Consider the following 27799-nt stretch of genomic DNA (forward strand, 5'->3'; position numbering starts at 1 on the left):
CTGGCGGGGGTGTAGAAATTTACACGGTGGTTTATGTATTCGGGTCCGATGTTGTGTAGGCCTTGAATGCGTGGGTAAGGAGCTTGAAGGTGATTCTCTTGTTGATGGGGAGCCAGTGAAGGTTCCTTAGGTGTTTGGTGATGTGGCATTGGAGAGGGATGTCGAGGATGAGACTGGCTGAGGTGTTCTGGATACGTTGGAGTCTCTTTTGGAGTTTGATGGTGGGGCTGGCGTAGAGTGCGTTGCCGTAGTCCAACCGGCTGCTGACAAGGGCGTGGGTGACTGTTTTCCTGGTTTCGGTAGGGATCCACTTGAAGATTTTTCGTAGCAGGTGGAGGATGTGGAAGCATGTTGAGGTGATGGCATTGATTTGTCGGTTCATGGAAAGTGATGAGTCCAGGATGAAGCCTAGATTTCGTGCGTGGTCGGTTGGGGTTGGAGGGTGACCGAGGGATGTGGGCCACCAGGAGTCATCCCATGCGGATTTATTGGGTCAGAGGAGGAGGACTTCTGTTTTGTCTGTGTTCAGTTTGAGCTGGTTGTCATTCATACAGGCGGCGACTGCTGTCAGGCCTTTATGGACGTTCCTTTTGGCGGTGGTGGGATCTTGGGTGAGTGAGATGATTAACTGGGTGTCGTCGGCGTAGGAGACGATGTTGAGGTTGTGGCGTTGGACGATGGCTGCGAGAGGGGCCATGTAGATGTGGAAGAGGGTGGGGCTCAGCGAAGAGCCTTGCGGTACACCACAGTTGACTGGTGTGGGTTTGGAGGAGAAGGGAGGGAGTCTGAATTTCTGGGTCCTGCCCGTGAGGAAGGAGGTGATCCATTCCAGGTCTTTGCTGCGTATGCTGGCGTTGTGTAGGCGGGTGCCGAGGGTGTTGTGGTCGACAGTGTCAAAGGCTGCTGAGAGGTCTAGGAGGATGAGGGCGGCAGTTTCTCCTTAGTCGAACAAGGCGCGGATGTCATCTGTGGCGGCAAGGAGAGAGGTCTCGGTGCTGTGGTTGCTTCTGAAGCCGGATTGGGAGAGGTCCAGGGTGTGGTTGGCCTCAATGTGGTCAATAAGTTGCGAGTTGATGGACTTCTCTATGACTTTGGCCAGGAAGGGGAGTAGAGATAAGGGGCGGTAGTTATTCGGGTCTGTGGGGTCTGCCGAGGGTTTCTTCGGCAGGGTTTTCAGTTCTGTGTGCTTCCAGACATCCGGGAAGGTGCCGGTTTTGATGGAGCAGTTGATGGTGCGGCAGAGTTCAGGGGCGATGGTGTCGCTTGCTTTGTTGAATATGTGATGAGGGCATGGGTCCGAGGGTGCGCTGGAGTGGATGGATTTCATGATTCTGAGGCTGTTCTCTGTGGTGAGGGGGCTCCAGATAGTCCGCGTGTGGTGTGGGGGGCAAATTTGGATCTGTTTCCTGTGTGCTAAGCTATCTAACTAAAAAGTTGATGCAGCCGCAACATCAGCCATAGAAATGACAGACCTGAGAATATAGACAGAATGTAAACAAGATTTCCTTAGATAAGATTCAATCTTCCTATCTAAACGATCCTTAAAAGAAGTACTATCTTCCACAGGAATAGTAGTATGCTTGACAAGAGTAGAAATAGCCCCATCAACCTTAGGGACTTTTTCCCAAAACTCCAAATTAGCCACTGGTAAAGGATATAACTTCTTAAACCTAGAAGAAAGATTAAAAGAAGCACCCGGCTTAGACCATTCTTTAGCAATCACATCAGAAACCGCATCTGGAACAGGAAATACCTCAGGAGTAATCACAGAAGGTTTAAAAACAGAATTTAAACGTTTACTGGTTTTGTTATCAAGAGGATCAGACTCCTCAATACCCAAAGTAACCAATACTTCTTTCAACAAAGAACGATTATATTAAATCTTAAAAAGATAAGAAGATTTATCAATTTCAATGTCTGATGTAGGATCTTCTGAAGCAGAGAGATTCTCTTCAGAGGAAGATATTTCAGTATGTTGTCAGTCATCACAAATTTCATCAGTTTCATGAGAAGTTTTAAAAACATAATTTATGCTTACCTGATAAATTCCTTTCTTCTGTAGTGTGATCAGTCCACGGGTCATCATTACTTCTGGGATATTAACTCCTCCCCAACAGGAAGTGCAAGAGGATTCACCCATTAGAGCTGCATATAGCTCCTCCCCTCTACGTCACTCCCAGTCATTCGACCAAGGACCAACGAGAAAGGAAAAGCCAAGGGTGAAGTGGTGACTGGAGTATAAATTAAAAAATATTTACCTGCCTTAAAACAGGGCGGGCCGTGGACTGATCACACTACAGAAGAAAGGAATTTATCAGGTAAGCATAAATTATGTTTTCTTCTGTTAAGTGTGATCAGTCCACGGGTCATCATTACTTCTGGGATACCAATACCAAAGCAAAAGTACACGGATGACGGGAGGGATAGGCAGGCTCTTTATACAGAAGGAACCACTGCCTGAAGAACCTTTCTCCCAAAAATAGCCTCCGATGAAGCAAAAGTGTCAAATTTGTAAAATTTGGAAAAAGTATGAAGCGAAGACCAAGTTGCAGCCTTGCAAATCTGTTCAACAGAGGCCTCATTCTTAAAGGCCCAAGTAGAAGCCACAGCTCTAGTGGAATGAGCTGTAATCCTTTCAGGAGGCTGCTGTCCAGCAGTCTCATAAGCTAAACGAATTATGCTACGAAGCCAAAAAGAAAGAGAGGTAGCAGAAGCTTTTTGACCTCTCCTCTGCCCAGAGTAAACGACAAACAGAGAAGACGTTTGTCGAAATTCCTTAGTTGCCTGTAAGTAAAATTTTAGAGCACGGACTACATCCAGGTTGTGCAGTAGACGTTCCTTCTTCGAAGAAGGATTTGGGCATAAAGAAGGAACAACAATCTCTTGATTGATATTCCTGTTAGTAACTACCTTAGGTAAGAACCCAGGTTTAGTACGCAGAACTACCTTATCCGAATGAAAAATCAAATAAGGAGAATCACAATGTAAGGCTGATAACTCAGAGACTCTTCGAGCCGAGGAAATAGCCATTAAAAATAGAACTTTCCAAGATAACAACTTTATATCAATGGAATGAAGGGGTTCAAACGGAACGCCCTGTAAAACATTAAGAACAAGGTTTAAACTCCATGGTGGAGCAACCGTTTTAAACACAGGCTTAATCCTGGCCAAAGCCTGACAAAAAGCCTGGACGTCAGGAACTTCTGACAGACGTTTGTGTAACAGAATGGACAGAGCTGAGATCTGTCCCTTTAATGAACTAGCGGATAAACCCTTTTCTAAACCTTCTTGTAGAAAAGACAATATCCTAGGAATCCTAACCTTACTCCAAGAGTAACCCTTGGATTCACACCAATATAGGTATTTACGCCATATCTTATGGTAAATCTTTCTGGTAACAGGTTTCCTAGCCTGTATTAAGGTATCAATAACTGACTCAGAAAACCCACGTCTTGATAAAATCAAGCGTTCAATTTCCAAGCAGTCAGCTTCAGAGAAGTTAGACTTTGATGTTTGAAGGGACCCTGAATCAGAAGGTCCTGTTTCAGAGGTAGAGACCAAGGTGGACAGGATGACATGTCCACCAGATCTGCATACCAAGTCCTGCGTGGCCACGCAGGTGCTATTAGAATCACTGATGCTCTCTCTTGTTTGATTCTGGCAATCAATCGAGGAAGCATCGGGAAGGGTGGAAACACGTAAGCCATCCTGAAGTCCCAAGGTGCTGTCAGAGCATCTATCAGGACTGCTTCTGGATCCCTGGATCTGGACCCGTAACGAGGAAGCTTGGCGTTCTGTCGAGACGCCATGAGATCTATCTCTGGTTTGCCCCAACGTCGAAGTATTTGGGCAAAGACCTCCGGATGAAGTTCCCACTCCCCCGGATGCAAAGTCTGACGACTTAAGAAATCCGCCTCCCAGTTCTCCACTCCCGGGATGTGGATTGCTGACAGGTGGCAAGAGTGAGACTCTGCCCAGCGAATTATCTTTGATACTTCCATCATAGCTAGGGAGCTTCGTGTCCCTCCCTGATGGTTGATGTAAGCTACAGTCGTGATGTTGTCCGACTGAAACCTGATGAAACCCCGCGTTGTCAACTGGGGCCAAGCCAGGAGGGCATTGAGAACTGCTCTCAATTCCAGAATGTTTATTGGCAGGAGACTCTCCTCCTGACTCCATTGTCCCTGAGCCTTCAGAGAATTCCAGACGGCACCCCAACCTAGAAGGCTGGCGTCTGTTGTTACAATTGTCCAGTCTGGTCTGCTGAATGGCATCCCCCTGGACAGATGTGGCCGAGAAAGCCACCAAAGAAGAGAATTTCTGGTCTCTTGATCCAGATTCAGAGAAGGGGATAAGTCTGAGTAATCCCCATTCCACTGACTTAGCATGCACAGTTGCAGTGGTCTGAGGTGTAGGCGTGCAAAGGGTACTATGTCCATTGCCGCTACCATTAAGCCGATTACCTCCATGCATTGAGCCACTGACGGGTGTTGAATGGAATGAAGGGTGCGGCAAGCACTTTGAAGTCTTGTTAACCTGTCCTCTGTCAGGTAAATCTTCATTTTTACAGAATCTATAAGAGTCCCCAGGAAGGGAACTCTTGTGAGTGGAACGAGTGAACTTTTCTTTTCGTTCACCTTCCATCCATGTGACCTTAGAAATGCCAGTACTAACTCTGTATGAGACTTGGCAGTTTGAAAGCTTGAAGCTTGAATTAGAATGTCGTCTAGGTATGGAGCTACCGAGATTCCCCGCGGTCTTAGTACCGCCAGAAGAGCACCCAGAACCTTTGTGAAGATTCTTGGAGCTGTAGCCAATCCGAATGGAAGAGCCACAAACTGGTAATGCCTGTCTAGGAAGGCAAACCTTAGGTACCGGTAATGATCTTTGTGAATCGGTATGTGAAGGTAAGCATCTTTTAAATCTACAGTGGTCATGTACTGACCCTCTTGGATCATAGGTAAAATTGTCCGAATAGTCTCCATCTTGAACGATGGAACTCTTAGGAACTTGTTTAGGATCTTTAAGTCCAGGATTGGTCTGAAAGTTCCCTCTTTTTTGGGAACCACAAACAGATTTGAGTAAAACCCCTGTCCCTGTTCCGATCGTGGAACTGGGTGGATTACTCCCATTAACAAGAGCTCTTGTACGCAGCGTAGAAACGCCTCTTTCTTTGTCTGGATTGTTGACAACCTTGACAGATGAAATCTCTCTCTTGGAGGAGAGTATTTGAAGTCCAGAAGGTATCCTTGAGATATTATTTCTAGCGCCCAGGGATCCTGGACATCTCTTGCCCAAGCCTGGGCGAAGAGAGAAAGCCTGCCCCCCACTAGATCCGATCCCGGATCGGGGGCCCTCAATTCATGCCGTTTTAGGGGCAGCAGTAGGTTTCCTAGTCTGCTTGCCCTTGTTCCAGGACTGGTTAGGTTTCCAGCCTTGTCTGTAGCGAGCAACAGCTCCTTCCTGTTTTGGTGCAGAGGAAGTTGATGCTGCTCCTGCTTTGAAATTACGAAAGGAACGAAAATTAGACTGTCTAGTCTTAGATTTGGCTTTGTCCTGAGGCAGGGCATGGCCTTTACCTCCTGTAATGTCAGCGATAATCTCTTTCAACCCGGGCCCGAATAAGGTCTGCCCTTTGAAAGGTATATTAAGCAATTTAGACTTAGAAGTAACATCAGCTGACCAGGATTTTAGCCACAGCGCCCTGCGTGCCTGAATGGCGAATCCTGAATTCTTCGCCGTAAGTTTAGTTAGATGTACTACGGCCTCCGAAATGAATGAATTAGCTAGTTTAAGGACTCTAAGCCTGTCCGTAATGTCGTCCAGAGTAGCTGAACTAATGTTCTCTTCCAGAGACTCAATCCAGAACGCCGCTGCAGCCGTGATCGGCGCAATGCATGCAAGGGGTTGCAATATAAAACCTTGTTGAACAAACATTTTCTTAAGGTAACCCTCTAATTTTTTATCCATTGGATCTGAAAAGGCACAGCTATCCTCCACCGGGATAGTGGTACGCTTAGCTAAAGTAGAAACTGCTCCCTCTACCTTAGGGACCGTTTGCCATAAGTCCCGTGTGGTGGCGTCTATTGGAAACATTTTTCTAAATATCGGAGGGGGTGAGAACGGCACACCGGGTCTATCCCACTCCTTAGAAACAATTTCAGTAATTCTCTTAGGTATAGGAAAAACCTCAGTACTCGTCGGTACCGCAAAATATTTATCCAACCTACACATTTTCTCTGGTATTGCAACTGTGTTACAATCATTCAGAGCCGCTAACACCTCCCCTAGTAATACACGGAGGTTTTCCAGTTTAAATTTAAAATATGAAATATCTGAATCCAGTTTTGGATCAGAACCGTCACCCACAGAATGAAGTTCTCCGTCCTCATGTTCTGCCACCTGTGACGCAGTGTCTGACATGGCCCTAATATTATCAGCGCACTCTGTTCTCACCCCAGAGTGATCACGCTTACCTCTTAGTTCTGGTAATTTAGCCAAAACTTCAGTCATAACAGAAGCCATATCCTGTAATGTGATTTGTAATGGCCGGCCAGATGTACTCGGCGCTACAATATCACGCACCTCCCGAGCGGGAGATGCAGGTACTGGCACGTGAGGCGAGTTAGTCGGCATAACTCTCCCCTCGTTGTTTGGTGAAATTTGTTCAATTTGTACAGATTGACTTTTATTTAAAGTAGCATCAATACAGTTAGTACATAAATTTCTATTGGGCTCCACTTTGGCATTGCAACAAATGACACAGGTATCTTCCTCTGAATCAGACATGTTTAACACACTAGCAAATAAACTTGCAACTTGGAATACAATTCAATTAAAAACGTACTGCGCCTTTAAGAAGCACAGAAAATCTATAACAGTTGAAAATTAATAAATTGAAACAGTTATAGCCTCAATCCTTGTAAACAACACAACTTTAGCAAAGGTTTAATCCCAATAGCAAAGATAACAAATTCTGAAAGCAGGAAACAATTACAGAATAAACGTTTTTTATCACAGTCAACTATAATTCTCACAGCTCTGCTGAGAGAAATTACCTCCCTCAAAATAAGTTTGAAGACCCCTGAGTTCTGTAGAGATGAACTGGATCATGCAGGGAATACAATGAGTTGCTGACTGAAATAACTGATGCATAGAAAAGGCGCCAAAAAACGGCCCTTCCCCCTCACACACAGCAGTGAGAGAGAACAGAAACTGTCAGAAAAAAAAAAAAAAAATCAAGCAACTGCCAAGTGGAAAAATGGTGCCCAAACATTTATTCACTCAGTACCTCAGCAAATGAAAACGATTTTACATTCCAGCAAAAACGCTAAACATAATTTCTAGTTATTAAACAGCTTTATGTACTTCTTACAGTGTAATTCTAGTGAAGTACCATTCCCCAGAATACTGAAGTGTAAAGTATACATACATGACATTATATCGGTATGGCAGGATTTTCTCATCAATTCCATTGTCAGAAAATAAAAGCTGCTACATACCTCTATGCAGATTCATCTGCCCGCTGTCCCCTGATCTGAAGTTTACCTCTCCTCAGATGGCCGAGAAACAGCAATATGATCTTAACTACTCCGGCTAAAATCATAGCAAAAACTCTGGTAGATTCTTCTTCAAACTCTGCCAGAGAGGTAATAACACACTCCGGTGCTATTTTAAAATAACAAACTTTTGATTGAAGATATAAAACTAAGTATAATCACCATAGTCCTCTCACACCTCCTATCTAGTCGTTGGGTGCAAGAGAATGACTGGGAGTGACGTAGAGGGGAGGAGCTATATGCAGCTCTAATGGGTGAATCCTCTTGCACTTCCTGTTGGGGAGGAGTTAATATCCCAGAAGTAATGATGACCCGTGGACTGATCACACTTAACAGAAGAAAGACCTTTTACGTTTATTAGAAGGTGGAATAGCAGACATATCCTTCTGTATTGCATCAGCAATATAATTTTTCATATCAACAGGGATATCATGTACATTAGATGTTGAGGGAACAACAGGTGCTGTACTAGTACTAATAAAAACATTATCGGCATGCAAAAGCTTATCATGACAACTGTTACATAAAATAGCCAGAGATATAATCTCAGCTTGCTTACAACAGATACACTTAGCTTTGGTATAACTGTGTTCAGGCAGCATGGTTCCTACAGTAGCTTCTGAGACAGGACTAGACTGAGACATCTTGCAAAATGTAAAAGAAAAAAGAAAATTTAAACAAAAAATATCCAATTTCCTCATATATCAGTTTCAGGAATGGGAAAAAATCCATATGCTAAATAAGCAGAAAAGCAAACAGCATAGTCCTCTAGAATCTAAAGAGAGCAGGGAGCATAAAGGAAGCAGGGTAATAAAACCAAAAAAATATTTTGGCGCCAAGTATGATGCACAATACAAAGTGAAAAAATTCTCGCGTCATAACAAGCGCGACTTAGCGCCAAACAAACTAACGTCAATAAAGATGCAGGAAATGACGAAATTTGTGACACTGTAGACGCAAATTTGCGTCAAAAAAATTTTGCGCCAAAAATGACACAATAAATAACAGCATTTTGCGCCCTCATGAGCCTAGACTTGCCTGCAAATTTAAAGTAAAAATTAAGTCAAATTGGAAAAAAAGACTAAACCCCAGGTAAGGAACAAAAAAAAACTAAAAAAAAATTACTTCCTTAAACATGATTCTCTTACTGAAACTGCTAGAAAGGGAAATACACAGAGACCTGACTCATGGCAAATATAAGTAAAATACATATATTTAAAACTTTATATTAATACATGAAGCACCAAACATAGCTGAGAGTGTCTTAAATAATGAAACATACTTACCGAAGACACCCATCCACATATAGCAGACAGCCAAACCAGTACTGAAAACTATCAGCAGAAGTAATGGTATATACGTGTATATCGTCGATCTGAAAAGGGAGGTAGGAGATGAATCCCTATGACCGATAACAGAGAGCCCTTGAAAAGATTTCCCATGAGTGAAACCATAAAAATCAATAGGTGATACTCTCTTCACATCCCTCTGACAAACACTGTACTCTGAGAGAAATTGGGCTTCAGAATGCTTAGAAGCGCTTATCATAGAAGAAATCATCAAAATCAAGCACAAACTTACTTCATCACCTCCATAGGAGGCAAAGTTTGTAAAACTGAATTGTGGGTGTGGTGAGGGGTGTATTTATAGGCATTTTGAGGTTTGGGAAACTTTGCCCCCTCCTGGTAGGATTGTATATCCCATACGTCACTATCTCATGGACTCTTGCCACTTACATGAAAGAAATTGTGTTTTGTATCATAATCATGAAGGTTTTATTTTGACTTGACTGCTTCTTTAACCCCTTAACGACCGAGGACGTGCAGGGTACGTCCTCAAAAAAAAGGCAGTTAACGCCTGAGAACGTACCCTGCACGTCCTCGGTGTGGAAAGCAGCTGGAAGCGATCCTGCTCACTTCCAGCTGCTTTCCGGTTATTGCAGTGATGCCTCGATATGGAGGCATCCTGCAATAACTCTAGATGGCCATCCGATGCAGAGAGAGCCACTCTGTGGCCCTCTCTGCACCGGACATCGATGGCCGGTATCGTTGGTGGGTGGGAGCCGACTTGGGAGGCGGGTGGGCGGCCATCGATGTAATGTAGAGGGGGGCGGGATCGGGGGCAGGGCCGATGGGGGCGCGCACGGGCGCGCGAGTGCACGGGGGGGCGGCGGGCGGGCGCGTGCACGGGGCGGGAGCGGGTGGGAACGCTACACTACAGAAAATATAACTTTTAAAAAGTTTGAATAAGGGGTATTTTAATTTTAAAAAAATATAAATCGAACGTATCTAGGAGGGGGTGGGGGTTTGGTCTTTGGTGGGGCAGGGAGCTACACTACAGAAAAGGGGAAAGATTAAAAAATATCAGCAATTTTATTCTAAACTGGGTACTGGCAGACAGCTGCCAGTACCCAAGATGGCGGCCATTAAGACAGAGGGGAGAGTTAGAGAGCTGTTTGGTGGGGGATCAGTCAGGTTGGGGGCTAAAGGGGGGGTCCTACAGAGCAGCATATGTAAATATGCCTTTAAAAAAAAAAAAAAAAAAAAAAAGCCCAAATATAGCTTTTATTTTAGTACTGGCAGAGTTTCTGCCAGTACTTAAGATGGCGGGGACAATTGTGGGGTGGGGGAGGGAAGAGAGCTGTTTGGGAGGGATCAGGGGTTCTGATGTTTCAGGTGGGAGGCTAAGCTCTACACTAAAGCTAAAATTAACCCTGCAAGCTCCCTACAAGCTACCTAATTAACCCCTTCACTGCTACCCATAATACGTGTGATGCGCATTTAGCGGCCTAAGTACCAAAAAGCAACGCCAAAGCCATATGTGTCTGCTATTTCTGAACAAAGGGGATCACAGAGAAAAAATTACAACCATTTATGCCATAATTGCACAAGCTGTTTGTAAATAATTTCAGTGAGAAACAAAAAGTTTGTGAAAAAGGGAACTTTTTTTTTTATTTGATCGCATTTGGCGGTGAAATGGTGGCATGAAATATACCAAAATGGGCCTAGATCAATACTTTGGGTTGTCTGCTACACTAGACTAAAGCTAAAATTAACCCTACAACCTCCCTACAAGCTCCCTAATTAACCCCTGCACTGCTGGGCATAATACACGTGTGGTGCGCAGCGGCATTTAGCGGCCTTCTAATTACCAAAAAGCAATGCCAAAGCCATATATGTCTGCTATTTCTGAAAAAAGGGGATCCCAGAGAAAAATTTACAACCATTTATGCCATAATTGCACAAGCTGTTTGTAAATAATTTCAGTGAGAAACCGAAAGTTTGTGAAAAAGTGAACAATTTTTTGTATTTGATCGCATTTGGCGGTGAAATGGTGGCATGAAATATACCAAAATTGGCCTAGATCAATACTTTGGGATGTCTTTAAAAAAAAATATATACATGTCAAGGGATATTCAGGGATTCCTGAAAGATATCAGTGTCCCAATGTAACTAGCGCTAATCTTGAATAAAATGGTTTGGAAATAGCAAAGTGCTACTTGTATTTATGGCTCTATAACTTGCAAAAAAAGCAAAGAACGTGTAAACATTGGGTATTTCTAAAATCAGGACAAAATTTAGAAAATATTTAGCATGGGTGTTTTTTAGTGGTTGTAGATGAGTAACAGATTTTGGGGGTCAAAGTTAGAAAAAGTGTGTTTTTTTCCATTTGTTTCTCATATTTTATAATTTTTTTTATAATAAATTATAAGATATGATGAAAATAATGGTATCTTTGGAAAGTCCATTTAATGGCGAGAAAAACTGTATATAATATGTGTGGGTACAGTAAATGAGCAAGAGGAAAATTACAGCTAAACACAAACACCGCAAAAATGTAAAAATAGCCTTGGTCCCAAACGGACAGAAAATGGAAAAGTGCTGTGGTCATTAAGGGGTTAAGTAAATTTGATAATAAAAGTAAATTGAAAATTCTTTTAAAATAAATGCTCTATCGTAAATGTTAAAGTTTAACTTTGACTTTTATCCCCCATTAAAGAACAGAAACATAATTACTTGATTTACCTTTTTTGTTCTGCTTTCTACTCAGGAAATATAAAAGTACAAACATCACTTATTCATACATACAACGGTTATAATATTTTATCATCATACCTCTGTTTCCTGAGCTGCATGTCCTCCATTACCCCTTGTATATGGTCAACATTATCTTTATTTTCTGTAGAGACATCTTTTCCATAAGCCCAGGATGATTGGTTAGTAATTTGATCCAAAAGACCTTGTCCTTTCTCACGTAAACCTTGGAGGCCTGTATCTTAAAAAATATTATTAAAATGTACAAAAACACTGAGTAACCGTGTTACAGATAAATACAGACATACAGATTAAAAATCCTGACTTACTGCCCTGCTACTCTGAATTCAACTTAAACCCCCCCCCCCATAAAAACATAGGAGTGCTTTTTAGAAAATAAGCTTGACACATCTGACAGAGTAAGCATTGCAACACAAAAGCACTTGCCTGTCTAAATGCTGCCTTTGCAGTGTCTGAAAAAGATAAAGGCATAGCTGCCTGTGTCTAAAAAAACAAACAAAAGCAGCTCGAAAAATATCAAAGCAAGGGCTGGTGTATAGAAAAATAAAAAAGGTAAACAGACATTTTATATCCTCCATGGACACAAAAAGCTGTGCACTTGTGAATACGTTATATTGGCTGGAAGCGTTCTTGCAGTCAATCCATAAACAATATGGCTACAATTCATGTGAGTGCCCTTTCTGTGGGCAAGTGCCGAAGGTAGCCGTTTCTTCTATATTAGCATACACTGTAAAGACACTGTTGTGACAAGTACTTCTATTTTTTTTTTAAACAATTGCATCAAATGTTTAAAGTTCCAATTTCAATGGAAAGACTTCATTTCCCGCATTTGTTTTCTAAATATGGATTTAATGAGGAGTTGCAAGGGTTACAGATAAAACTTTATTATAATAAATATTACAATGGTGTTGTGCTTTTTATTTAAAACAAACAATAAAACAAAATGTGCTTCTGCACAACAGCGGCATGCATTGCAGAAAAGCAGTTTAATGATTAACTTCAGTAGGGCTTTTTGTGTGCGCGTGCAAAGTAATCTTTGGCGGACTGATCCTTACCGACACTTTTTAACTTCTCCTCAAGCAGTTTTAATGTTTGCTGAATCGCTGCACCATCTGTTGGGGCCACATCAACACAAAGCATTCCCAGTAAGCTATCCAGTTGCTGTGATAACTGAGAGACAATATTTAGAAAGCATTATGCATAATTTTAGAACAATGTAAATCCCATGCTAATGCTCATCTGAACAAAATAAGTGATTTAGATCTCTAGCAAGGGGCAGAGAAAAAACATACTGTATATCACTATGAGCATAAAGTACAGAAAACAGTGCGACAGAATAACAGAGTCAGAAGGTTTTATTTTTAGAACTGTGAATATACCGCACAAAGGAGTCCTAAAAGATACAATTTTCTTCCCTTTAATGTGCTCCCAATGGTCCATTTCTTTTTCTGGAGTGTATTAAATTGTTTGCAAACCGTTACTTTATATTTAATTAATTGCTATGTCTGCTTTTGCCTTTAGAAACCACCATCTATACTGAAAATATGAATATCAAACACATTATCTGTGGAAAAACTATGTAAACTGGGGGAGGAGTATGAGGAAGAGAGATTTTTGTATCTGAAATAGCTGGCTATGTTCACTGAACCCTACAAGAAATAATTAGAATTGCAATACCTATTAGACAGTATGTTTATCCATAACAAGCAGGCCCTGTTTTACCTGCAGACTCAGCCCATTTTATCTGCATGTCGTTTAGAACAATCGGTGATGGTTTTAATGAGCAAAACAAGCTATTTCAAATACTATAACATAACATAAAAAAAACACAACCCCCCCCCAGTTAACTACTAGATAAAAAACAACTTTTTTCAAATAGTGTCTGTGAGACTCTGATCTACAGTCACAGTACTGCAAAAAGCAGATGATTATGAAAGTAAGTAGAATAAAACTGTAAGTAGCAAACACTCATAGCAAAGTATTTTTTATCATAAGATCTAAACACTCACTTCTTGGGCAACGCCATGAAATTCTAATGCTGCCTGGAGAAGATTTTGACGAAATTCTAATTGGCTGGCTTGGCGATAGCAGACATCACTAAGTCGTTGCTGCAAAGTCTTCAATTCTACTAAATCTTCTTCATCGCCAGCATTCAACAGAGCAGCAATTTGCTGATTTAGTTCAACATACACTGCAAACCATTCCTACAGAGACAGATTATTTTGTTCAGTTTGTACGGCTCAGATTGTTTTATACACATCATTCCATATTAATGTATTTGGTCTACACCCAGTAACACTTTTGTAAAAGAAACAAAAAAACCCCAGCAAAACTCAATTTTCCCTCAATTATGTGACTAATTCTTAAAGTGATACAAAACCCACATTTTTTCTTTAATGATCCAGATAGAGAATGCAATTTTAAGCAGCGTTCTAATTTACCACAATTATCAATTTTTCTTCGTTCTCTTGCTATCTTTATTTAAAAGCAGATATGTAAAGCTTAGGAGCGGACCATTTTAAGTTCAGCACCCTGGATAGCGCTTGCTTATTGGTGGCTATATTTAGAAAACCACTAAGCAAGCATAACCCAGGTTCTGAACCAAAAATAGGCCGACTCCTAAGCTTTACATATCTGCTTTTTAAATAAAGATAGCAAGAGAATGAAGGAAACTTGATAATAGGAGTAAATTAGAATGTTGCTTAAAATTGCATGCGCTATCTGAATCATAATAGAAAAAAATTGGGTTTAGTATCCCTTTAATAATATATACTGCAATTCTACCATCTTTTTTGAAGAAAACATTAATATTTTATTATTCTAATATATGACTCTAATATAACACAATAATACAGTAGCTGTTGATCATTTAATAACATGGAGCAAGAATAATAATTCAAACTTTGAAATACAAATTTAAAAGTGTTCTCAGTTGCCAGATAAGGGAGTCTGACATGCAATTTTAAAAAACGTTAAAATTTACTTATATTATCAAATTTGCTTTGTTCTCTTGGTATTGTTTATTGAAGAGTAAACCTAGGCAAGTTGATAGGAGTGTTCTTGTGTATTTAGCATTCTACGGCAGCAGTGTTGGCCACTATGTATAATACTGCTGTAAACATTGTTGCAAACACTGCTACCAGATAGTTATAGACAAATGCACACTGCTGGGCTTACCTAGGATTACTCTTTAACAAACTATGCCAAGAGAACTAAGCAAAAGTCATAATACCAGTAAACTGAGAAGTTGTTCTATCCAATCCATTTAAAGGACTATTAAATACAGTAGAATTAAATAACCAACAAATGCATAATAAAAAGACTATGCAATAACATTTTTTTTTTGAGAAATTTAAATGCTAGTGCCATTTTCCTTCCCCTTGCATCATCTGACAGCCAGCAGCCAATCACAAAATGCATAGAGTATATACTGTGAATTCTTGCACATTCTCAGTATGAGTTGGTGCTTCAAAAAGTTTGCATATAAAAATATTCTGCATATTTTACTAATGGAAGTGAATTGTAAAGCTGCTCTATCTGAATCAGGAAAGTTTAACTTTGACTGGTGTTCCTTTAAGCTAAGTCCCTTTAATAAACAAGTGCAATGCCGTGTATAAGCATTGAGATTGCATTCTGAAAGTGGAAGAGCAGGATACAAAATGCAATTATGCACAGAAGGAATAAATTATAACTTAATATTTAAACAAAGAGATATAAAACCACATATTTTTCATGATTCAGATAGAGCATGCAATTTTAAGCATCTTTCTAATTTACTCCTATTATCAAGTTTGTTCTCTTGGTATCTTTATTTGAATAGCAGGAATGTAAGCTTAGGAGCTGGCCAATTTTTGGTTCAGCAACTGGGTAGAGCTTGCCGATTGGTGGCTAAATGTAGCTACCCAGGTGATGAACCAAAAATGGGCTGGCTCCTAAGCTTACATTCCTGACCTTTCAAATAAAGATACCAAGAGAGCAAAGAAAACTTAATAGGGGTAAATTAGAAATTTGCTTAAAATTGCATGCTGTATCTGAAACATGAAAGAAAAAAATGGGGGTTTCATATCCCTTTAAATAATAGTGTAGAAAGAATGTGAATGAAGTATTACAAAATAGTAACAAGGCAGTATTTGAGTTGAGCCTCTTTATGATATTACCCTTCAATATTTATTTTAAATATTTTTCTATTTACAGGTAAACTTTGGAACTGTACATTGGTTAGACAAGTCTTACACTGTGCTGGCTCTCAATCTCCTCATGTTTCTGTTGCAGAGCCTGAGAAGCTCTAATGGAGTCTCCAATCCCCCACTGCGTCCTTAGCTGGTCTGAACCCGGCCCTTCAAGCCAATTTACAACCTATATTTATTTAAAAAAATCAATAAAGAAAAAAATCTTATTTTTATTAAAATGTCATATACTTTTTTATTTTGTGATTTAAAAAACAAAACAGTTGGATACACAAGAGAGCACTCTGTATACTTCTCCTTTTCTATATTTAATTGAAAAGAGTAAATGATGGTGTTATGTTTAGGTTCTCTTATAATCATTTTGTAGGTTTGTGTTAAGACTTCAGAGAAGGCTAAAAAAATAACAATGGTAGGTGATAAACAAAACCTTATTTAAAAAGACAGCTGGGTGCGATGGTCTTCTTGATGCTGAGATAATATAGGCTAATATATAAGTTGCCCAAATGAGCATATTGACACACATATAAATCCATAACCCTACAATACACCGGCATACTTAAATATAAAACATATACCTGATTCTCAAGGTATATTCCAGAACATGACTTGGTCATCTAGAGAAGTACTGGGTACAATAGCAGAAGCAATCAGTGAAAAGTCAATTCATTCAATCCTGCCTCCAGAAAATACTCATTGAGGTAGGCTTACCTATGAAGTGGTATCAACTGCAAGGGAGCCAGGAACCACAATATCCGAAGGATAACTTATAAGTGAATAGGTTGCAAGCAGCGTCTCAGAGAGGAAACAGGAGGTTGCAACACATCCACATCTTGATCGTATTAAAAGATAAAGCCGCCATTAGCCGAGTGTTTAATGCTAATAATGATGATGAAATGTACATTTTTTTTTTTTGGTTGTTTTTTTTAATTTTGTGCTTCACTTAGCAGCATACTACAAAATTATGTCATCACTGTCATTCAATAGGCGAATGATGATGACGTCATCAATGTTGGCTCAGTGGTGAAAGGTAACATTAGCAATAAACTGGTAAGTGGATATTTAATAATAAAGAACAGCTGGGATTGACATACCCTTTGGAAGGTTGTTCCCTGGAACATAATAAATAGATGGGTTTAAATACAGGTAATGGATGTGAATTTTATTATACTGCATGAGGAAACCGCGCCAAATCGTGATTAGAAATACGCTGCTGGATATTAATATATTAAAATTGTTTTTAAATAGTATTTTGTTAAAATCCCCCTGAATATTTTAGGGGGTCACATTTAACCTGTATCTGTAGTAGATTTATACAGTTGTACGGTGGAAGTTTCTCACATGTATAATCAACACAATGTCACCTGACGCCAGGTTGCAGATTGCTGAAGATTCAGCTAGCTGGGAATCTGCAAATTACCCCAGACTACACGGTCTGCACTGTTTATACTGCGCAATGTAGGTGAGTATATCTTCTATTGTATGCTATTTGATACAGAGGATTTACACTCACAGGTACTGCGCCATTGGAGCACTTTCTTGTTTTGTTTTTTACAGCGATAAGAGCCTAAATGTGGTCAATTACTAAAATTGTCCAAGTATGTTAGACCAACTATTCAAATTCAGAATAGTAGTAGTCCATGGTTAAATTTATAACCACCTATAATTTCATTAAGCATTGAAAGGTGCTTAAAGCTGTAATGATTTAAGGCAATAGATTATGTAAACATCTACAAATTGTTTTAGGAAAAAAAAAAAAAATATTTAAGCCTCCTCTAAATTAGGCCAACTATAACAACTAGAGGTAATACAATGACACAGTGGTTATCTCCTGAACCCAAAAAAGAAAGAAAAGGTAGCGCTAAATGCATGGATTGGATAAATTATATGTAACAGTTTAAATTTACCATGTAACAAAAAGAAATGAAAAAATAACTAAAAGTTAAAATATATAATGTGAAGCAAGGGTAAGATATATTATATGTAACAGTTGAAATTTACCATGTAATAAAATGAAATGACAAAATAACTAAAAGTTCAAACATTTAATGTGAAGCAACTTAATAACTCGAGTTGACACAATAAAATATAGAAGGGACGTCTTCCTGGACAAAAAATAAAATAAAATACAAACTATAAGAAGTCCTGATCAAATCAGTACATAATTCCCAGGCCGAGGAATTATATGAGCACGCTTAGATATGTTTGCAAGAGTCTTTAGATTAGCGTGAAAAAAGCACCACCAAACAACCACCAGTAAGCTGAGGGGAGTAGCGCTGATTAGCGCATACAGAACAGAGAAACCAATGTCTCAAAGATTCACGGTCAAAACCACTATTGCATAGTACCTGGAACTTCAGAAAGATGCGTGGAAGTGCAGCTTGTAGTGTGGTTCCTCTCGGCGGGTCTCTCCGCGTCAAGGAGGACAACCTGCTACGACTACTGTGTATCTGATCACGTGACTCCTATTACGTAACGTCAGTGGTAGAGTCCGATTATTCTCCGGTATAATGGATAACTGTAGTGCTACAGCTTGGTGACTCCGATGAACCCCTGTGAGTGAGGTGCGATAGTCTTTATCACTTATGTTCCAACAAGAACCGTATAGATCGCCTCCCTCCATTTCTTACAGAGATATTTTTGGGTAGATAGGTACAAAACAGGAAAGTCCTGTTAAAAGTTATACAGTAACAGGACCGTTCCTTGTCCGTATCATCCATCTACGCGTTTCGTCCCAGACTGGGCTTATCAAGACTTGTATTACTCCATATTTGAATGTCCATTTAAATAGACCTCCCTTAGCTCTAATTGGTGGTGGGATATTGATACTTAAGGTGGAATTAAGAAATGCTGTGGGGAATGGAGTTAAGGTGGAAATGTTTTAAAACATAACTATACAACATAGGTATTCATACATTCGCAGATATTGTGGTTATATATATTACAATTTTTATTTATCTTTCTACAGAATTAGTAGTATTAACAAGGTCAGTTTCTAAGTTAGTAAGAACATATAAAATATGCAACATATTGATAATTAAACCAAGCAAATTGCTTTCTAAAGAGTGAACGTATAGAAGGAATATTTATATACTCTTATAGAAACTTCGAGATAAAGAATACTCAATGAGGAACTTAAATAGTTGTCATAGATCTCTCATCTTATGTATAAATATTTCCAAAAAAGAGGTCATCATATAGAGAATGCAGCACATCATAGTAGAACCAAGCAGATTTCCTTCTAAAAATTAAACATATAGAAAGTGCGTTTATATACTAGTACAGTTACTCAAATAAGCACTAAATAAACAATTCAGGCGATCACAACTTAAATCTCTTATCCTATTTCAACCTCTTACATGGGTATTTACAAAAAAGGTGTAATATCTAAATCTTAATTTAGTCCTAAAGGATAGAGAGTATCCATTTGATAAATAAGTTCAGCTTCCATTTTAAGGAGGCGTTCCATATTGCTCCCTCTCCAGTTAGATACTAATTTCATAACACCCCAAAATTTAAAGTCCTTTACATTATTTGCGTTTATTTCTCTAAAATGAGTATATAAATGGGTATCTAAATTACCCCTATCTATGCAGGAGAGTTGTTCCCTGATCTTCTCTCTTAGGGTCGCACCCAGCTATGCCAACCTCTTTATGGGGGTATGGGAAGAAGAATTTTTTCCTGGGCATGAGCTGGGTGCCAATATAAAAGATATATCGATGATATAATATTAATCTGGCAGGGATACATAGTGATATGAATAATAACAATAAAAGCCTATGCTTCACTCATCAATTTAGTCCCAATCATATAACATTCCTTGATTTAGAAATAGATGTTATCGATGAACAATTAGTTAAAGAAGTGGACGCTAACAACTTCATACACTATAGAAGTTGTCATTTAAGTTGTTGGAAAGAAAACATACCCAAAGGCCAAAACATACGAATAAAAAGAAATTGTTCAAACGTTATGAATTATGATAAACAAATCTTCTGGAAAAAAGGTTTACTGAGAGGTGTTATAACCCAGAAATTATGGCGCAAACATAAGTAGACAAAATAGACAAAAAAAGCCTTTTGATCTACAAAGATAAAAATAAAAATACTTAAAAAGACAGTCCCAAATTAGATGTTCAATTCATCTCTGATTTCAACACGGACAAGGCGATTATGGCAAGAATTCTTAAAAAACCCTGGCCTCATTCAAACTGACCCAGTGATAGGGGACCAAATTCCAGAACGCCCTAATATAATCTATAAAAAAGCTACATATATAAAAAGTGTATTAGCTCCAAGTGAAATGAAACAGATAAACATAATACAGAAATCAGTTTAGAAGGTAACCCCCTTAAAGGATTCTTCCCTTGTTTTGGGTGTAAACATGGTAATAAAATTAAAAGTATTGAATCACTGATTAATAAATTCAAATTAAGCATTAAAGAAACAATTAGATGTCAAGATAGATACGTAATATATATTATTGAATGTTTGTATAAAATTGTTATATAGGGGAAACTACTAGGACCCTAAGAGAGAGGATCAGGGAACACCTCTCCTGCATTGGGCCGTCTTGAACACAGGGCAAAAGGGGCAGCTACCCAGGGCCCAGTCTTTGTCGAGGGGCCCAAGAGTCCGATGTCATGTGACATGGGGGACGCACACAGTCATTCCTAATACTGTCGCAGTCAAAAGTGACATTCCAAGCTAGTGCCATGTGCTGTTCTAGATGTGCACTGAGCAGCACTGAATGCTAAGCCCTAACTCGGCATCCAGCCAATCCCACTGCATCAGAAAAGGTCCTGCTGGGGTTACCACTGTTACTAGGTAACTGCTCTAGTGGTGGGGATTGTTTCTGGGTAGGGCTGACTATAGGCGCATGCAGCAGAAAGCTGGAGTGGCAGGCACGTGAGGATTTGAGCATCTGTGCAGCTGCACACACTGCTCTCTTCAGTCTTGAAGCTGTATGACTCATCTGTATCCATGCAGCTTTGGTCAGACAGCACCCAGTCTGCTGGTCCCCTTAGCCCTGCTCTTTCTGCTGTGATCAACTAACTGAAGTTTGTTAGGGGAACAGTGCTTTGTAGAAAGGTGTCAGTGGGAAGAATAAGTGAGTGTACACACGCCCCTCCCCCATGCAGCATTGTCTAGTGCAGGATGAGAGGGAACTTGTAAGAAGTGACATGTGCTGCTGTGGCTGATGATACGTCACACATTAAGGTAAGGTTTATTTTTATAGTTTTTTTTTCTCTCTCTGTCTCAGATTTTACAGCTTCCCATAGTAGTTCTGCTGTTCCAGTCAGTAAACGTATATTTGTCTGCACCTCCATGCTTCCTCCTCAGTCTTTACCTTGCTTTGGCTTAGGTTGCTGAGCTCTGTAGCAAACTAAGGTTCGATCCCGGGCAAGGTCCACTCAGCCTTTCATCCTTCAGAGGTCGATAAAATGAGTAGCGCCTTGAGACCCTTACGGGTGATTAGCCGTGCTTTACAAGTACCCCATACATACATACATAAATGCTTTGCTCCTGTTGGCTGCCCTAAATCTCTTTAACCAGCTAATATCACACCAGAATCCCTTTCAAAAGCATATTAAATTAATCCACAGTGGAGGAATTTATATATTTATTTACTTATTAGTACTGCTTAGGTCCAGTTTCACATATTGCAAGTTTTTTTTTTTAATGATTAGCCCAGCAGTGGATCAATTAAATAAAATAAATTGATTTAGTTGTTTTTTTGGGATGTTGGGGTGGAGAGCGAAATTGCATGGGGGGGGGGACCCAAGAAAATGTTTGCCCAGGGTCCAGTCAATATTAAAGATGGCCCTGCCTGCATAGATAGGGGTAATTTAGATACCTATCTATATACTAATTTTAGAGAAATACACGCAAATAATGTAAAAGACTTTCAATTTTGGGGTGTTATAAATTTGTACCTAACTGGAGAGGCGGCAATATGGAACAACGCCTCCTTAAAATGAAAACTCTCTATCCTTTAGGACTAAATTCAGAGTTAGATATTACACCTTTTTTGTAAATACCCATGTAAGGGGTTGAAATAGGATAAGAGATTTAAGTTGTGATCGCCTGAATTGTTTATTTAGTCTTATTTGAGTAACTGCACTAGTACATAAACGCACTTTCTATATGTTTAATCTTTAGAAGGAAATCTGCTTGGTTCTACTATGATGTGCTGCATTCTCTATATGATAACCTCTTTTATGGAAATATGTATACATAAGATGAGAGATCTATGACATAACTATTTAAGATCCTAACTGAGTATTCTTTATCTTGAATAAGAGTATATAAATATTCCTTCTATATGTTCACTCCTCAGAAAGCAATTTGCTTGGTTTAATTATCGATATGTTGCATATTTTATATGTTCTTACTAACTTAGAAACTGACCTTATTAATACTACTAATTCTGTGGAAAGACAAATAAAAATCGTAAGATATATAACCACAATATATGCGAATGTATGAATACCAATGTTGTATAGTTATGTTTTAAAACTCCATTCCCCACATCATTTCTTAATTCCACATTAAGGATCAACATCCAACCACAAATTAGAGCTAAGGGAGGTCTATTTAAATGGACATTCAAATATGGTAAAGCCCCTGCGTAGATGGATGATACGGACTAGGAACGTTCCTGTCACTGCATAACTTTTAACAGGACTTTCCTGTTTTGTACCTATCTACCCAAAAATATCTCTGTAAGAAACGGAGGGAGGCGATCTATATGGTTCTTGTTGGAACATAAGTGATAAAGACTATCGCACCTCACTCACAGGGGTTCATCGGAGTCACCAAGCTGTAGCGCTACAGTTATCCATTACACCGGAGAATAATCGGACTCTACCACTGACGTTACGTAATAGGAGTCACGTGATCAGATACACAGTAGTCGTAGCAGGTGGTCTTTCTGGATGCGGAGAGAGCTGCCAAGAGGAACCACACTACGAGCTGCACTTCCACACATCTTTCTGAAGTTCTAGGTACTATGCAATAGTGGTTTTTACCATGAATCTTTGAGACATTGGTTTCTCTGTTCTTTATGCGCTAATCAGCGCTACTCCCCTTAGCTTACTGGTGGTTGTTTGGTGGTGTTTTTTTCACACTAACCTAAAGACTCTTGCAAACATATCTAAGCGTGCTCATATCATTACTTGGACTGGGAATCATGTACTGATTTGATCAGGACTTCTTATAATTGGTTATTAATATTTGTCCAGGGAGACGTCCCATCTATATTTTACTTGCTTCACATTAAATGTTTTAACTTTTAGTTATTTTGTCATTTCATTTTGTTACATGGTAAATTTCAACTATTACATATAACATATCTTACCCTTGCTTCACATTATATGTTTTAACTTTATTATTTTTTCATTTCTTTTTGTTACATGGTAAATTTCAACTGTTACATATCATTTATCCAATCCGTGCATTTAGCGCTACCTCTTCTTTCTCTTTTGGTCTATTGTGATTAGTTTGAACTTGAGGGGTTAAACTGAGGTTTAGCAGGATTGACTTGAGTGCTTTTTCTATACTAATTTATTATCTCCTGAACCCAGACACATATAAATGTGGATGGGCAAATTGCTGTAGTGTAAACACGTATGTGAAGGTTACAGCATTTCCAACTAGGATGGATTAATAGTTTTCTATAAAGAGTAGAGGAATTGGTAACCCTACTTATGTAGTTTATCTATTATGTGCTTGTGTGGCAGAATCTACGTAGGGTCTTATGCGTATTGATTTTTAGACTAAAATGGAGGTTTTTGTATTTGTTGCAAATATAGTATTGCATTGAATAAACACATCCATTATTTTATTGGGGTTAATTTAATATCCTATATAGGCTGATCTAGATTTATATATACAGTATATATATATATATATATATATATATATATATATATATATATACACAGTATATATATATATATATATATATATATATATATATATATATAGATAGATAGATAGATAGATACATGCTCTTTAGAAGACCACCAGTGGCAATACACATTAAAGAGCAGTAGAGATATTAAGTACTGACATAGATACTGTTTTTACAAAAACTTTTATTAATTAAATCTGATTTGCTAATACACAGTTGTTTTTTGATAAACATTGGGCAGATTATAAAACTCCCCATATTAAGTGTTTTATTTTACAGATATAGCGGACTTATTTAGGTGCACCCTCTTCTCATTTTATTTTAAACATCTATTTTTACTCAGACTGATGTAAATTAAGGTTGATGCCCCAATAAACAACCAATTTAAATGCATTAATAAAGTCTGTTTGCCAAACTAGACTAGAAGTTTAATTTTAATGAATGATCACTCAATCAGAATATCAGTTTAACTAAAAGCTCTGTTTTAAAGGACATTTTGGACAGAAAATAATTCTGACTCCCTAATAATACAATGGAATTATTAGCAATTAAGGAAGTGGTGGAATAGTGTTGTATTAGATTAAGAAATCTGAGCACCTAATTGTAATTCTTTATAGTTTAAATGGTTATAAGAAGCACATATCAACCAAAGGCTACATATTAAATCCATGCAAATAAAAAAGGGTTAAAGGTAACAAATATATCAGCGTTTAACAAGTAGATATCAACTTCCTAGAAGCCTTGAGAAATGTATATGGTTTGATGCAAGGTAGTCATTTATATCATAGTAATGATCTAATAAAGCCTTTGTGATAAAGTAGTAGTATTTTCAACATTGAATTGGAAATCAAACTTGTGTAAAACCATATAAAAAAACAAGATTTCTGCTTGTGGAACATAACATTCTTCATTTGGCTATTGCTCAATGCCAGTGATCATTTCCGGTTAAATTTTGAACCTGTTCAACTAATGTCTATTCCAAAGCAAATGGGGGGAAAAATGTGTGAGGAGTAGTTTAGTATTTCTAATTTGACAAGAAATAGCTGAACACAAAATACACTGTTGTTTCTGGTTACCTGCATAACCTTCTGCTGGATTTCATCTAGCTGTGTGCGCTTGCTGCGTTGCCTGCAGACTTCCTGATATCGGGTGTATTGCTCTCTTAAGGAATCAAGAAGTTTCATGACCTGAGGCTGAGCCAAAAGTTCGTCATCCATTGGGGACCAGGAAACCCCTCCTTCAGAACCATTAAACCGACGCTGCTGAAGTTCAGAAAGTAGCTCATGCCCTTTAATATAAAAAAATACATTTGTCTATGGAGATTAGACAAAAGGTAATGGCACAAATTTATTGTATGAGTTAAATTTTAAAAAAGTGTTCATTATAACTGAATATGTTGAAAACAACAGTTATATATTGTCTGATTATATTTAATTTGATACCCACCACTGATTTTATTTTAAAATACGTTTCACCTTTAAAACATATTTGAAAATGTTTGTTTTTGCTTGGACAAGAAAAAACAAAGGGCATGGGGGGGGGGATACCTCTATTTTTAATATGAAACAAAGTGAGAAATAACAACATTTATAAATTTATGCTTACCTGATAAATTTCTTTCCGAACATGGAAAGTCCAAAACGTCATTCCAATTACTAGTGGGATATTCACTCCTGGTCAGCAGGAGGCGGCAAAGAGCACCACAGCAAAACTGTTAAGCGTCACCTCCCTTACCCATAACCCCAAGTCATTCAGCCAAAGGAAAATGGAAAAAGAAGATAACACAAAGGTGTAGAGGTGCCTGAGATTTAACAAAAAATACTGTCTTAATTAAGGGTGGGGTCGTGGACTCTCCATGTCCGGAAAGAAAGAAATTTATCAGGTAAGCATAAATTTTGTTTTCTTTCCAAAGACATGGAGAGTCCACAACGTCATTCCAATTACCCAAGCTAGAGGACACGGAATGAACAGGGAGAGAGAACAAAACAGCAGGCATAAACCGAAGGCACCACCGCTTGAAGAACCTTTCTCCCAAAAGAAGCCTCACCCTAGGCAAAATGATCAAACTTCTAAAATTTAGAAAAAGTAGGCAGAGAGGACCAAGTTGCAGTCTTGCAAATCTGTTCCACAGAAACTTCATTCTTGAAAGCCCAAGAAGAGGAGACAGCCCTAGTGGAATGAGCCGTTATTCTCTCAGGAGGCTGCTATCCAGCAGTCTCATAAAAAAAACGAATAATGCTTCTCAACCAGAGGGAAGAGAAGTAGAAGTTGCCTTCTGACCCCTACGCTTTCCTGAGAAACAAACAAACAGGGCAGAAGAAGAAAATCCTTAGTATCCTGTAGGTATAATTTTAGAGTGCGCACAACATCCAAGTTATGCAACAGACGTTCCTTTTGAGAAGAAGGATTAGGACAGAGAAAAGGAACAACAATTTCCTGATTGATATTTCTATCTGAACCCACCTTAGGGAGAAACCCCAATTTAGTACGAAGAGAATCGCACTGCAGAGCCGAGAGTTCAGAAACTCTGCGAGCAGAAGAAATAGCAATAAGAAACAAAACTTTTCAAGATAACTTAATATCTACAGAATGCATTGGCTCAAACTGAGCCTGCTGCAAAACTCTAAGAACTAGGTTAAGACTCCAAGGAGGAGCAACATGTTTAAACACAGGCCTGATTCTGACCAGAGCCTGACAAAAAGATTGAACATCTGGTACGTCCGCCAGACGAACTGACAGACAACCCTTTTTCCAGACCTTCCTGGAGAAAAGACAAAATTCTAGGAATCCTGACCCTACTCCAAGAGAAGCCCTTCGATTCACACCAATATAGGTATTTACGCCATATCTTATGGTAAATCTTACGAGTAACAGGCTTGCGAGCCTAAAGCATATTGTCAATCACTGACTCAGAAAAACCACGCTTAGCCAGAACTAAGCGTTCAATCTCCATGCAGTCAGTTTCAGAGAAACAAGATTTGGATGGAGGAAAGGACCCTGAGTTAGAAGGTCCTTCCTCAGAGGTAACCTCCAAGGAGGAAGAAATGATATCTTCACTAGGTCTGCAAACCAGATCCTGCCAGGCTATACAGGAGCTATTAGAATTACAGATGCTCTCTCCTGCTTGACACAAGCAATGAGTCACGGAAGGAGAGCAAACGGAGGACAGGTATGCTAGACCGAAATCCCAAGGAACCGCCAGAGTATCTATCAGGGCGGCCTCAGGATCTCTTGACCTTGAATTCTACCTTGAATCCGGATGGAGAGCCCACTCCCCAGGATGAAAGGTCTGTCTGCTAAGAAAATTTGCATCCCAGTTGTCCACTCCTGGAATGTGGATGGCAGATAGAAGACAATTGTGAGCTTCCGCCCACTGAATAATCTGTGTTACCTCCTTCATGGCCAAGGAACTCCGAGTTCCTCCCTGGTGGTTGATGTAGGCCACTGAGTTGATGTTGTCCGACTGGAATCTGATAAACCGGGCTAAAGACAACTGAGGCCAGGCCATTAGAGCATTGAAAAGCTACTGACGGCCGGATAGACTGTAGAGAGAGGCAAGAAGAGATAATTTTTGATTTTCTAACCTCTGTCAGAAAAAACTTCATAGATAGGGAATCTATGATGGTCCTAAGAAAACCACCCTTGTAGCTGGAACAAGGGAACTCTTTTCCAGATTCACTTTCCATCCGTGGGAATGGAGAAAAGACAACAAGATCTCTGTATGATATTTTGCTAGTTAAATATATGGCGCCTGAACCAAGATGTCATCCATATAGGGCACCACCACGATTCCCTGAGACCTGACAACTGCCAAGAGAGCCCCCAGAACCTTTGAAAAAATTCTGGGAGCTGTGGCAAGGCCAAACGGAAGAGCAATGAACAAAGTGCTTGTCCAGGAAAGCGAATCTCAGGAACTTGTGATGATCCCTGTGTATGGGAACATGAAGATACGTGTCCTTTAGGTCTATGGTCGCCATGAACTGACCCTCTTAGACTAAAGGAAGAATGGAATGAATGGTTTCCATTTTGAAGTATGGTACCCTGAGAAATTTGTTGAGACACTTCAGGTCTAAAATGGGTCGAAAAG

General features: G+C 39.2%; 1 protein-coding gene across 1 annotated transcript in view; it reads right to left on the reverse strand.

Moving 5' to 3' along the window:
* SESTD1 (SEC14 and spectrin domain containing 1) overlaps positions 1-27799 on the reverse strand; it is a 404487-nt gene that overhangs the window by 99582 nt on the left and 277106 nt on the right. The window contains exons 9-13 of the mRNA XM_053698514.1: positions 24789-25000; positions 15848-15970; positions 13624-13818; positions 12670-12784; positions 11675-11834 (exon numbers count right to left, since the gene is read on the reverse strand). Coding sequence (XP_053554489.1) covers positions 11675-11834; positions 12670-12784; positions 13624-13818; positions 15848-15970; positions 24789-25000 — 805 coding nt within the window. The remainder of the gene's footprint in view (positions 1-11674; positions 11835-12669; positions 12785-13623; positions 13819-15847; positions 15971-24788; positions 25001-27799) is intronic.

This window comes from Bombina bombina, chromosome 1, assembly GCF_027579735.1.
Source record: "Bombina bombina isolate aBomBom1 chromosome 1, aBomBom1.pri, whole genome shotgun sequence".
Lineage (NCBI taxonomy): Eukaryota > Metazoa > Chordata > Amphibia > Anura > Bombinatoridae > Bombina > Bombina bombina.